The sequence below is a fragment of the Protopterus annectens genome, chromosome 3.part1, assembly GCF_019279795.1.
Source record: "Protopterus annectens isolate FY-2018-M chromosome 3.part1, PAN1.0, whole genome shotgun sequence".
Classification (NCBI taxonomy): Eukaryota; Metazoa; Chordata; order Ceratodontiformes; family Protopteridae; genus Protopterus; species Protopterus annectens.
The window spans coordinates 670328062-670341258 of record NC_056732.1 but is presented as its reverse complement, the minus strand read 5'-3'; the positions used below and the strand labels follow the sequence as shown (position 1 = coordinate 670341258).

The window sequence follows — 13197 nt, the reverse complement described above, 5'->3', positions numbered from 1 at the left end:
CACACTTCTCAACAACAGTTCTAGTGTGGTAGGTACATAGTGAATGGGGCAAAATGGGGAGGCAGAACAGATTGGAAACTGGTATAGGATGTGAGTATGTGGAGCACACTGTGGTGTTGCTTTATAGGACACAGGTCAGTGAAGGCAAACAACAGGCTACATTTTAAAATGCAGTCTGTCCCCATGCTGTTCCTAATGGAATGTTATGGAGACATAACTTGTGAGAGTGGGGTATTGCAAAGGTGGTAATTGATGGAGTCACTTCTGTCACATAGGTGCTGGCAGGAGTAGAAAAGCTGATGCTGCACATATATTTGAACCTGATGAATCACCATAGGTGTATGTTCACCTGTACAGGAAAATAAATGGCAATGAAATAGAGTGAGTGGCTTTAAATGTCCCTTCCAGACAGAAACTGAAGTGTTATTGTGAGCCAGTCATGACTATGGATGGGGAATTTCAGCACCTACAAGACTGACCTAGCCTTCTGGGAAAATTCAGGCAGGAGCTGGTTGCAGATGTCAACAATGTAAGAGATCATAACAGATCAGAGCAATAGGTCCATCACTGGATGACTGATATGATTCTGCATGACCACATGAAGGCTCTGGCCATTGCAGGGGACAGATTACTGCAAGTGTGGGCCCACCAGTGCAGATCCCCATTACTGACATGGAAAAAATTTTAATATCCCTACAAAATTTCTTTGACACTTAGCAGAGAACTGGATGTCTGTGCTGAACTGGTAGCTTCATCAAATGTCTATTAGGGATGCACTTGCAACATGGTGTTGTAGCGCACTAGTACAGTGAGCTTCCAAATATTAAATTGCACCATAACTCCCCAACAGGTACACCTGGGGAGCAGGCATAATAATGTACACCACAAATGATGTTTGTTTACATTCTATACAGATCCTGTTCTTGTAATGCTATTGAAGCACTGGAATATGAGATTGTCACAAATCAGAATTTTTACAAAAGGGGGTTTGTCTACTTTCACAGGTCCTATGGTCATAGTTTCTTCCACTATGGAACAGGTCATGCCTGATTTCAGTACAGCATAAGAGCCTGATGATGATTGTGACCTAAATCTGGCACAGTCTGAGGGCACACTGCTTCTATCAGCAAAGGTAGCTTATCAAGGTCACACTGCCACTTATATCTAGTGACATAACTCTGTTGTCTGTGGAACCTACCCTAAACTATACAGTGACCATGGCAAAACACATCATGCCTGACAGCCTGCCTGACAGCGATATACAGGGAGCACCTTCATTCCCTTGTCATGCATCAGAAGAGAAAAGCAGCATCACAACAGAGCGTAAGGAAAGCAGTAGGGAGTAGTGGGCTGGTGGCCATCAATTCATGGCTCCCACTCATTGGCCAAACTGGGTATTTTCCTAGGCATTATGCAACAGCGAGGCAAACCACTGACCAAGGAACAGACAGATGCCACCATTGCTGTGGTCTTGATGATTGGTGGACTGTGTGGCTTGCATGAAGACCTATATGAGGGAATGCAATGTCCAGATCACCTGACTGATGTATTGGATAGGTACATGGGTGCTTTCACTGCCTGAATGAGGTCATCTGTCTGTACATATCAGAACCAGTGTTGTTCTTCTGCTTCCATTTTGGGCAGACCCCACAGGGCAGGGACATCAAGGTTTTGTACTTCTACCTCCTTAACCACCTACCAGTGGTAAGCCTGGTGAGACACAACATGGCTGCTTCTGCATATATAGCTAAATGGTGGTCATGCAGATGGCAATGCCAGACAGTCACAGACATTCAGGTCAATATTTTCCATGCCAACAAGTGTTGGTAGCAGTGCCATTCCTTGGAGGGATACCCCCATAGCAAACAGTCTGTGTCATTCCCACCTGTGGTCCCATGACACTTGACACAGCCACATCTTCACAGCACAGTGACATCTGTAGCCAGTATCATGCTTCCTCCTGGTACCATTACTGTGCAAAAAGCCACAGCAGCTGGACACTTGCCCCACTCATGAAGCACACCCACCCATCTAACACACTCCCTTCCATATCCATAGTCCACTCTTCCTTCCACCAATGTAGTTATTGTTAGTAGTTCCCACATCATATACTTAGCGACTTGCTACCAATGTAGTGCTTTCTATGTTGGCAAAACAGATCAACGTCTTAAGGAGCGTATCCTCAGACATTTGAGGGACATCAAACAGAAAGATCCCAATAATGCCTTAGCTGCCCACGTAGCACAGTATCCTTCTCATTAGTTTGTATTTAAGGCCATAGAGGCAGTCTGTCAGACCACAAGAGGAGGTGATGTTCATAATCGCACAGAGCTAAGGGAAACATGCTGGATAATTATTTTAAGAGCAAACAGATCACCAGGCTTGAATACTATTGTGCCATTAAAACCTGCACTTAACAATAGAAGAAATATGATTAGCAAGTTTACTTGAATGTTGCTTCATTCATATAATGTACTCACATCCATAACTATTAGTTTTCTCATATACAATCCTATAGTAAAGAGAAGCACTGCCCCTTTAATTACAATGAAGGAAATTGTACCTCTCTGCTAGCTGGCCTCCTTTTGGTTTGCAACAAGGGCGTATCAGAGAACTAAATGAGGAATGGCTGTGATGCCTTATAAATACAAAAGCTGAACAGTCCTTTTTATACGATCTGAGGAAGGCTTATTTGCCGAAAGAGCTTATCGGAGGACTGAGGACTGCTTATTTTATGTTATATTCTTTTTATTAAAGTTTTGATTTTACTATTAAGTTTTACTGCCGTGGTGGACATCAGGAGTTTTTAATAATGTAGTTATTGTTGGTCATTGTCACAATAGCACTCACACCTGTGAAGATGATTACAACTGTTCTCTGACCACACCACTGCTACATGGGTTATGTAATATCTGATGCACAGCATGGTCAATCAGTTCACTATACAACATAAACGGGATGTAGTAATTAGTGTATCAGGTTTGTTGTGTCTATTCTGTCCCATAGTTATAAGACAGCTCCTCTTTGCCAGTATCACATCATCCATTGCAGCCGTGGATCCCCAACCAAATGTCCTTGCAAGAAAATTTTCCCCAACCTACAAACCTTAATCCAGAAAGAGAGGTGAGCTTCCCCTGGAGCTGGTCTCTCTGATGACTCCTCAACTGTCACTTCTTCATCTGTTGGCTGTAGTATGTCTGATCCTCTGATGGTGATCCTCCACTACAGCTATCTGCATGCCACCATTTTGCACAGCATTGCACAGAAAGCAAATATCTTGCTGCATGTTTTCAGAGCATAATGCAGCACTTCCACTGGAGAAATCTAGACATCAAAAGCTAGCATTCAATGATCCAAAAGCACTTTTGCCAATGCTGTGGGTTGACAGTGCAAAGCAGGATTTCATCTCAATCATGCTCTGTGGTTTCCATATCAATGCTGGAGCTATGGCTCCAGGCCATATCCTGCTTTGCCAGTAGAATGCCCTTGTGGGAATTCACCCTGCATGAATAGCTATAGCCTGATGTGTACCAGATATAGAAATTGTAGGAACTGCCCAAATGCAGCACAGACACAACACCTGGAAGTCAATGGCGTGAAAAAACTTCCAGCTGACATACTGATACCCAAATGGGCCAGCCTGGGCCTTGATAGTATGTAGGTACAGTCAATGGTCCCTAGAACTTTGGGGAACTGGACGATTTTGCAGAACACCAACACAGTGGCATTTCTGTCCTATGCAGTCTGTGAGAACCACATATGCTGCCTCACATGTTGCAACATAACATCAAGGAACTGGTGTAGGATTCAGGCAGCAGATGCCTGTACCACACCCTATGACTACTGGACACTGCCTGTAGCAGGGACATGCTTTAGTGTCCACAGTGACTGGTATTCGATGCATCCTATGAGAGTCCATATGAGAACAACAAATATCTACAAGCTCCCACATGGTGTCCAAATGACAGAACTCATCTATGTCTTTGTCGTGGAATTGATGGTATGTTAGATGCTATTAGATCAAACACAATGGCAGCAAAAATGATATTGATTACTTAAATGAGAATAAGTGGGGTATCAAATTTATGGTAAATTTTCATCTTAAGACTATTACTTTCCTGGATGTGCACGTTACGGTATTGCATGATGGTACCTTGCAAAGTTCTGTATTTAGGAAATATCCAAAGTTTAATGCGTTATTGCATGCCACCAACTGTCACCCCAAACACATTATCAACAATATTCCTCAGTCACAATTACTTAGGCTTAAAAGGATATATTCATCCACCCAAGATTTAAAACACCATGAACAGGATCTGGTTCAGAGGTTTTGTGATAGAGGTTACTCTTCAAATATTGTTAATAAGGCTCATACATCAACAAATCAGGTATCAAGATCCACTTTATTAAAATATCAGGTGAAAAATAAGAATGTAAGGCAACCTATTCAGTTTATTACCAGTTTAGGAGATAATACAACATTTATTATGAAGTTAATACATAAACATTGGGACATTTTGCTAATGGATGATAGACTTAAGGATCTTATACCTTCTAAATGCCTTTTTCTTATAAAAAAGGGAAAACAATGGCAGGCTGGTTTAATCATTATAAAAAAAACTTAATATTGTAAAAGAGAAACACCAACCGAGTTTGGATGGACAGAGATTAGTGGGTTGCTATCTTTGTGGACACTGTAATTTTTGTAAATTTATTAATAAGGACAAATGTTTTACTTCTAAAAACAGTTCTACAGTTTTTGACATCTTAGTATATGGGAATTGTAATACTGATTCGGTGGTATATTTGGCGACTTGTTTTTGCTCAGCATTTTATGTTGGGCAAACTTCAAATCCTTTTAAATTAAGAATATCTGAACATTTGAGTGAAATTTGATGTGCAAAATCTACAAATGTTTTATATAAACACAGTTTGAAACATGCTTCAGCACGGTTTACCTTTAGTGCTATTGATAGAATTTGTTTCAGTACTAATAAAAAAGTTGGATGGCATTCAATGTTAAACCGTATGGAATAAATGTGGATTATTCATAGGTTCATAGGTAAGTACTAGGCTATTGGCCCAAGGGCCTATTTAAGCCTAGCCAACAAGATTCCCTGGCTTACTCCACCCAAGAAAGTTATTTTCCTGTGCCACTGTTGAGCAGAGATACAGAAGTGATCCCCCGAGTGTATTTCCTATTTCCCATCCACTCATCAAGATTTGTCTTGAAGAGTGCTAATGAAGAACTTTGCTTGACATAGATGGGTAGCCTGTTCCAGAGTATGGGAAGTCTCTGGGACAGGAATCTATCCCTCCAGCATGTCCTGTTTATTGTGGTGACAAGGTTTAGGTCCCTAGAGTGTGTAGCTTGGAGGGATTGGGATTTCTTTAAGTGTAGCATGTCCAACAGCTCTGGGTTTGACATAACTTTATATGTTAGGCAGAGATCACCTCGGAGTAGGCGATATGCTATGGAGTAAAGCTGGAGTTTTTTTGAGACGGTCAGTGTAGAGCATTTGTTTGAGGCCAGTAATCCTCTTTGTGAGGTACTTCTGTGGCCTTTCCAGCTGCTGCAGATGTCTTTTGAGGTACATTTCAAAAGGGGCATTGTACTCTATAATGAGTCTAATGAGTATCGAGTAGAGGGGAACAATGACCTCTTTTTTCCAGGATGAGAACCGTTTTCTGATGAGGTGTGCCACATAAAAGGACTTCCTGACTACTGTGGCGACGTGACTATCAAAGGAGAGACTACTGTTTACCTTATCACACATTCAGTGTTAAGTAGACTGCTGTCTATATGGTAGTTTATGGGTACAGAGTTTTTACCAAAGGGGATGACACTGCACTTTTTGGCATTGAGCTTGAGGCCATGGCTCTGACTCCAGACATCTGTCTCAGCGAGGCCCTTCTGTAGGATGTCCACATCATTTGAGGACTTGACCATGGCTCCTAGTTTGCAGTCATCTGTGAACTTCATTAGCCAGAGGCCTTCTGTGTTAGCCTGTACTTCAGAGAAGTAGATACCAAACAGGAGAGGTCCCAGGACTGAACCGTGTGGTACTCCACTTGTCACTGCTTTGAGGTCAGATTTGGAGTCTGCAACTTTTACAGTATGGGTTCTGTCAGTGAGCCAGTTGGCAACCCATCTTGTGACGTAGGGATTTATACCTAGTTTAGTGTGTTTAGCTATAATTCCAGAATGGGGGATGGTGTCGAAATCCTTGGCGAGTTCAAGATAGGCTGTGTGAACCACCTTACCCTCATCTATGGCTTTGGTGACTGCCTCAAAGAAGTCGATCAGGTTCAGGAGGCATGATCTGCCTTTCGCAAACCCAAATTGGGTGGGATCCAGAGTATGGAGGTTACCAATGTCTTTGTTTATGGATTAAGCTAGGGGCTTTATTTGCACCTGGCCTTAATGAGCAGTTGTAATAGGCAATAAGTGTTTAGGGAACTGTATTTAATCTTTGTTTGGTAATAGTGTTGTATTGCACTGATGAAGGCTTACAACCAAACTTGGTATGCATTATATATTAATTCCAGTTTCTGGATGTTGTGATTACAATATCATTTATATATGTTTTTGCTGGAAAGCTGACTGAGGGTGCTGGCCTTTTAGTTTTCGTTTGTATTATTCAGTTTCTTGGACCATGCACCATTCCGTGCATGCGTGGGATTGTGCAAGCTTTTGGACAATCCCTTAGTAGCACAGCCATTCTACCTGCATCTCTGAGTCAGTCCTACCCTGTGTGTCACCACTCACTGTTCAGTTTTACACCATCCATTTCATTATTTGCTTCTGTACTCCATCCTTAATATTGATATCCAGAAGACTGCATTATATTCATTGTTATAATACCTCATTTTGTCAATTTAAAATATATGTAAAAATGTATTGTTCATAGGTTCATAGGTAGGTACTAGGCTATTGGCCCTAAGGCCTATATAAGCCTAGCCAAAAAGGTATCCTGGCTTTCGCCACCCAAGAAAATTATTTTCCTGTGCTCCTGTTGAGCAGAACCACAGAGGTGATCCCCGGGTTGAATTTCCTATTTCCCATCCAATCATCAAGATTTTCTTGAAGAGTGCTAATGAGGACCTTTGTTTAATATAGATAGGTAGTTTGTTCCAGAGTATGAGAAGTCTCTGGGACAGGAATATATCCCTCCAGCATGTTCTATTTATTGTGGTGACAAGGTGTAGGTCCATAGAGTGTGTAGCTCGGAGGGATTGGGATTTATTTAAGTGGAGTATGTCCAACAGCTCTGGGTTTGACATAGCTTTGTATGTTAGGCAGAGATTGCCTCTGAGTAGGCAATATGTGATGGAGTAAAGCTGGAGTTTTTTGAACTGGTCTGCGTAGGGCATCTGTTTGAGGCTGGTAGTCCTCTTTGTGAGGTATTTCTGTGGCCTATCCAGTTGTTGTAGATGTCTTGTGAGGTACATACCAAAAGGGGGTGTTGTACTCTATAATGGGTCTAATGAGTGATGAGTAGAGGGGAACAATGACCTTTTTTTTCCTGGATACGAAACCTTTTGTGATGAGATGTGCCACGTTGAAGGATTTCCTGACTACTGTGGCAATGTGATTATCAAAGGAGAGAGTAATGTCCACCTGTGTCCCAAGGTCTCTTATCACACTTTCGGTGTTAAGTGGACTACCACCTATATGGTAGCTCATGGATACAGAGTTTTTACCAAAGAGGATGATAATGCACTTTTTGGCATTGAGCTTGAGGCCATGGCTTTGACACCAGGCATCTGTCTCATTGAGGCCCTTTTGTAGGATGTCCACATCATTAGGAGTTTTGATTATGGCTCCTAGTTTGCAGTCATCTGTGAACTTCATTAGCCAATGACCTTCTGTGTTAGCCTGTACTTTAAAAAAGTAGATACCAAACAGGAGAGGACCCAGGACTGAACCCTGTGGTATTCCACTTTTCACTGGTCTGGTCAGATTTGGAGTCTGCTACTTTCACAGTTTGGGTTCTGTCAGTGAGCCAGTTGGCAACCCATCTTGTGGCATAGAGATTTATACCAAGTATAGTGAGTTTATCTATAATTCCAAAGTGGGGGATGGTGTCAAAAGCCTTGGCGAGATCCAGATAGGCTGTGTGAACTGCCTTACCCTCATCTACAGCTTTGGTGACTGCTTCAAAAAAGTCTATCAGGTTTAGGAGACTTGATCTGCCTTTTACAAACCTGAACTGGGTGAGGTCCATAGTTTGGAGATTACCAATGTCTTTGTTTATAAGTTCCATGATGATATGCTCCATGGCCTTGCAACCCAGGCTCATTAAGTTAATGGGGTGGTAGTTGCTCCCCCTTTGTGGAGTAGGATAACCGTTGCTGTGCACCATTCAGTGGGCACAAAGCCTGAGGTGAGGCTATGATTGAACATGGTACTTAGGTGGGGTGCCATTTCATTCTGTAGTTCATGTAGAACGCAGCCTGGGATGTTGTCAGGTCTCATGGATGCTGTGTTCTTGGTTTTGGAGAGTGTGGTTTTTAATTGTGCAGCCGTGATTACAGAAATTTTGCATTCTTTCGGTATAGAGATGGGCCCTTTAGGGGGTGAGAGGGGGGGTAAAGTCACTTTTTATAAGGTATTTACATAATTCCACACAAACTGCAGAATTATATATTTACTTTGTTTTACTGCTCTACCCAGTGCATTATCTCACTGAAAAATTATGTTTCGTAATGTCTTTTTTGGCTCCTTATCCATACTTGGAACTTTAACTTGTTTGTATGTACCTAACAAATGTTAAAACTTTTGCTCTGTATAATTGTTTCTCACCACATTATTCTTTGTATTAATATGTTACTCTGTAATAGAAATGTATTGTTGGAGCTTTTCTCCTCGGGTCTCCACTGAAAATGGGCCACAAGCCTAGTTGGACTAACCCGGTTAACAAACGTCAATAAATAAATAAATAAATAAAGTTAGCACTGAACCTATCTGCCAGGATGTTGGCAATATCAGTTGGTTCTGTATATTTAGTGCCATTGTGCTGTAACTCAAAGCAGATCTGAGTGTTGCCATTGAGATTCTTGACATAGCTGTAGAATGCTTTGCGGTTGTCTTTAGAATCAGTGGTGATTTTGTTTCCGTAACTAGCTTTGGAAGATTTTTTGAGGGGACCTCAGCTTCTTACTGAGGCTGACCAGGGAGTTCCTCCAATCATGGGATTTCACTCTTTTTTGCAACAGATTATTTCTTCTGTTGTAGAGTTTGTTTATGGCATGGAACCACCAGATTGGCTTCCTTTTTTGGAGGATAGCATCTTGGTTCTGTTAGGGATAGCATGATCCATGCACTTGTGTAAGTGCTTATAAAGTGCATTTGTGTAGGATTCAGCAGTTGTATCTCTATTGTTCGTCTGCATGGGTGTCGTGAAGTTTGCCGCTTCTCTCTCAAGAAGTGTGAAGTTGGCTTTGGAGAAATTTTTTACGGTGATTTTCCTAATGAGGGGTGGGAGTGGGATGTGGATGTCTAGGGTGTAGCTTGTGGTCGGATCTGACCAACGAGGAACTGATTTCTGGTGTGGAACACCGGTCACCCAGATTGGTGCTGCCCCTGGTGGGGGTGTGGATAAATTGATCCAAGGTATTGGAATTTATGAATTCCCGAAAACGTTGAGCAAATGAGTTGGTACATGAGTTTTCCCAATTAATGGTGAGGTAGTTAAAATCACCCATTATTAGGGTGTTAGGTTGTCCCCTAATATTTTTCAGTGTATCAAGAAATGAGGAGTGGGAATCCTGCGGCATAGTGGGGGATCTGTAGCAAGTGACAATTTGGATTGCAGTCTTGCCCAGAGTTAGTTTCACTTGGATAGTCTCGGATGCATTATGCTGAGCAACTAGCCTGGAAGTGTGGATATCCTTAATGAATATGGACACGCCTCTGCCTTTAGTGTTTCAGTCTAGGTTAGGTGGCCGAAAGCTGTGACATGAATTATAGCCTGCTAATGCAGGGGTGCTGTCTGGAGCCTTGAACCAGGTCTCTGTCACTGCACAGATGTCGATGTTCTCCATTTTAAGGAGTGCCTCGAGTGAATGCATTTTGAGGTTTAGACTTCTAGTGTTGAGTAGCATTACCCTCAGGTTTTGCTTGCTTGTACCTGTTACAGTGGTGAATTTATCATTTGAACCTTACCTAAAAAAGGCACTATAGGAGAGGCAATAGCCTTAGCCAGTAAACGGAATCCCAAGGGCGACAGGTGCAGGCCATCTCTGGCAAAGCTTCATGGTCTGTCGATCATGTCATCCCAGGCAGACAGATACTGGATCCCCTTAGAATGACACCAGAAGCTTAACCAATTGTTGAAGTCAATCATTTTGTCTTTGTACTGTGGTATCATTCTGGGTGATGGCAGGATGCTACTCAGGGCTAGGGTCATACCTGTCTGGGCTACAAGATCAGACAGCTCCTCCATGTCTATTTTCATGTAGTCCAGGTAGGTAGGTACATCTCATATTTTTACTTGTTGTGGAGCGGCCTGAATGTGTGCACTGTGTGGTGGATCCTGGCACCCAACAGGCAGCTGACAGTAACTTTCTCCTTGTTTAGCTTGGTGAGTGGAACATCAGTGTGCCTGACTATAGAGTCACCTATGACTAGAGTGTTGGAGTAGCAGTTAGAAATTATTCACCTGTGTTGTTATAGTTGTTAATTGTGGTACAACTAACCTTAAGGATCACTTAATTACCACTTTATTTAAATATAGTGCAGGACATTGAAAATAGCTACACTGTTGTGCCATGCAAAACAAATCAAGTAATGGCTTTTTTAAGCCAATAACTTGATAATTATTCTGTTAAGCACTAAAGTCAGTAGCCAAAATCAAGAGATAGAGACACATTGTCATGTAGTCAAATAGTTTATACATCTGTTACTACAAATAAATAGATGTCGCCTCATAGGCTGCAAAACATTTCTCTGCCGGGACATTTGGTTAGGGACATATGACTGAATTGCAATTGAGCTGCAGAGACACATGGCTGTGGCAAATTCACTGCAAGAAACTAAATGCCTTCATTATTAGACCCACAGCTGCAATAACCAAAGACATGGGAAAACAATGCCTATGACTTCCCTGGCCCTAGGGACAGCAGGTGGCATGGTAGAAACCCACAACAGAATGCCCAGTGGACATGTCAGTGGCAGAGAAACTGCAGTGTGCAATTGGTGGCCAAGGGTATTACCCGGATGGCCTACTGTACATCACTCTGACCTTACTAGTATTTCCTAGCAGGAACAAATGTTGATAGAAGCCTGCGCAGAATTCCTGCTCAGTGGAATGCTTGTTACTCCCTGCAGGAAAGCCACAATGTCTAAGAAGCATCATCTAAAACAAGCACTGAAGTATAAGTGTGTCTACAGCAATGTACAGGATTTCCTCCAACTTTTGCAAGTTATAGTTACATAAGTTATGTACTGTACACTGTGTACAGCATCATTCCCATCTCCTGCCACATTATATATTGTCTTTTGCACACTGTATTTCCTCTACCACTGATATGCACATAAGGCATCCTGCTGAGAGTTTTTGCCATACTGTCTGCTGTTACTAGAGTCCTGGGGGCCCTGAACAATGTTTCTGCCCTGCACTTGGTCATTACAGCTATGAGCACAGTGCTATATGTGTTTCTATGTTTGAAGTGAATTTTCCACTGTTATTTATCTCTGCAGCTGGATTGCATTTCAGCCACGATACCCAAATAGATGACACTACAGCGAAATGTTCCCCAGTCAGCATGCCTTAATCCAAAGGGAGACAGAGAGATGGTACATAAAATGAATGTATAAGAGCCTAATCTTAATCATTCGTTGTCATGTAGTAAAATAAAATTCAGACTGAGCTGACATTAAACTCAAGTTTGTGTTCTCTCTTTGGTAGACACATAAAGAGGTAACACATGATGTTTTTTCCACATGCATTAAGTGAGATGTTTCTAGGTAGATAGATAGCCTTGGAAAAACTTAACACTTTTAAATGTATATGCTACCAACATGACTGAGCGTACTCACGTGATTACAGATCTGTTCATCTCTTCTCTAAAACAAGGATGACACTATTTCCTTCACAGTTAGACTCCTTAATGCAGAGGCCCACTTCACATTACCTGCATAAATTATTCTATTATAATCACTGATGCTTAATCATACATGTGTGTGTTATGTTCATAATACATTGTGGATGTTTAAATAGAGATTCTCTGCATGCTCACATACTAGCCTGGTGTTGATATTAAAGATTAGGTGTTGATTCTGTTTCTGCTTGGTGTGATGCTTAGAATATCTGTGCTCATTTGAACTATATTTTATAGCATTTGTAAAGAAATGTATGTATTTTACAAGGCATAATTATTAAGCTATCTGAGGTAATCTTACAGAGTTTTGTGTTTTCATAATTGCTATAACTAATGCTTTCAGTTTCATATGAATAACAATTAATGTGTTAATATTTGCTTAGTGATCTACTGTGAATATGATTTTAAAAAAGTGCTGAAAATGTTCCTGAAAACTTCGAAAGGTGCTTAAGAGGAGAGACAATGAGACCTGCAATTGCATTTTTCCTGCCTGTGTAGAATAATAAATGAAAAGGATTAAGTGGTAATTTCTCCAAACAAAAGAATAGACTTTACACTCTGAACATTGAAAAGCAGCCTCTACAGAGAGTTTGAAACCAATGACTTTCTAAATACAGACTGAAAGTGCAAACTGCCTGACCTTTGAAGTGCTGCTCTTCTGAATGAAAGCACCTAAGCTGTTCTCTTTTGTTTTGCATTTGCAGTTAGAATACACAGCGAGACTTGACTTTCTCTGGCGTGTTCAGGCAAAAGAAGAAATCAATGAAATGAAGGAACTACGGGAACACAATGAAAATATGCTCCGAAATATTCTACCGTGCCATGTAGCCCGTCATTTCCTGGAGAAAGACCGTGACAATGAAGTATGTATAGCTAAATGAATTAAGGCAAATGTCATGCTCCCTTTATGTCCATATGTCATTATTTTAGTAGTTACTGCAGAAACCAAAGGCAGCTACACCAGTAAAAAACATATTTTCCTGAATAAACAAAAACACGTTACAGTATAACATAGGAATGTGGACATTAGTTACTATATAAGACTGGCATTTTTGTGCTTGTTTGTGGCTAATAAAATACATTTTCAATGGT

General features: G+C 41.3%; 1 protein-coding gene across 2 annotated transcripts in view; it reads left to right on the top strand.

Annotated features, from left to right (window-relative positions):
- The window catches only part of ADCY8 (adenylate cyclase 8), a 2045143-nt gene that overhangs the window by 1685474 nt on the left and 346472 nt on the right, over positions 1–13197 (top strand). For both annotated transcript variants that reach the window (XM_044067040.1, XM_044067038.1), the window contains one exon: positions 12810–12968. In XM_044067040.1, the coding sequence (XP_043922975.1) occupies positions 12810–12968 (159 nt within the window). The remainder of the gene's footprint in view (positions 1–12809; positions 12969–13197) is intronic.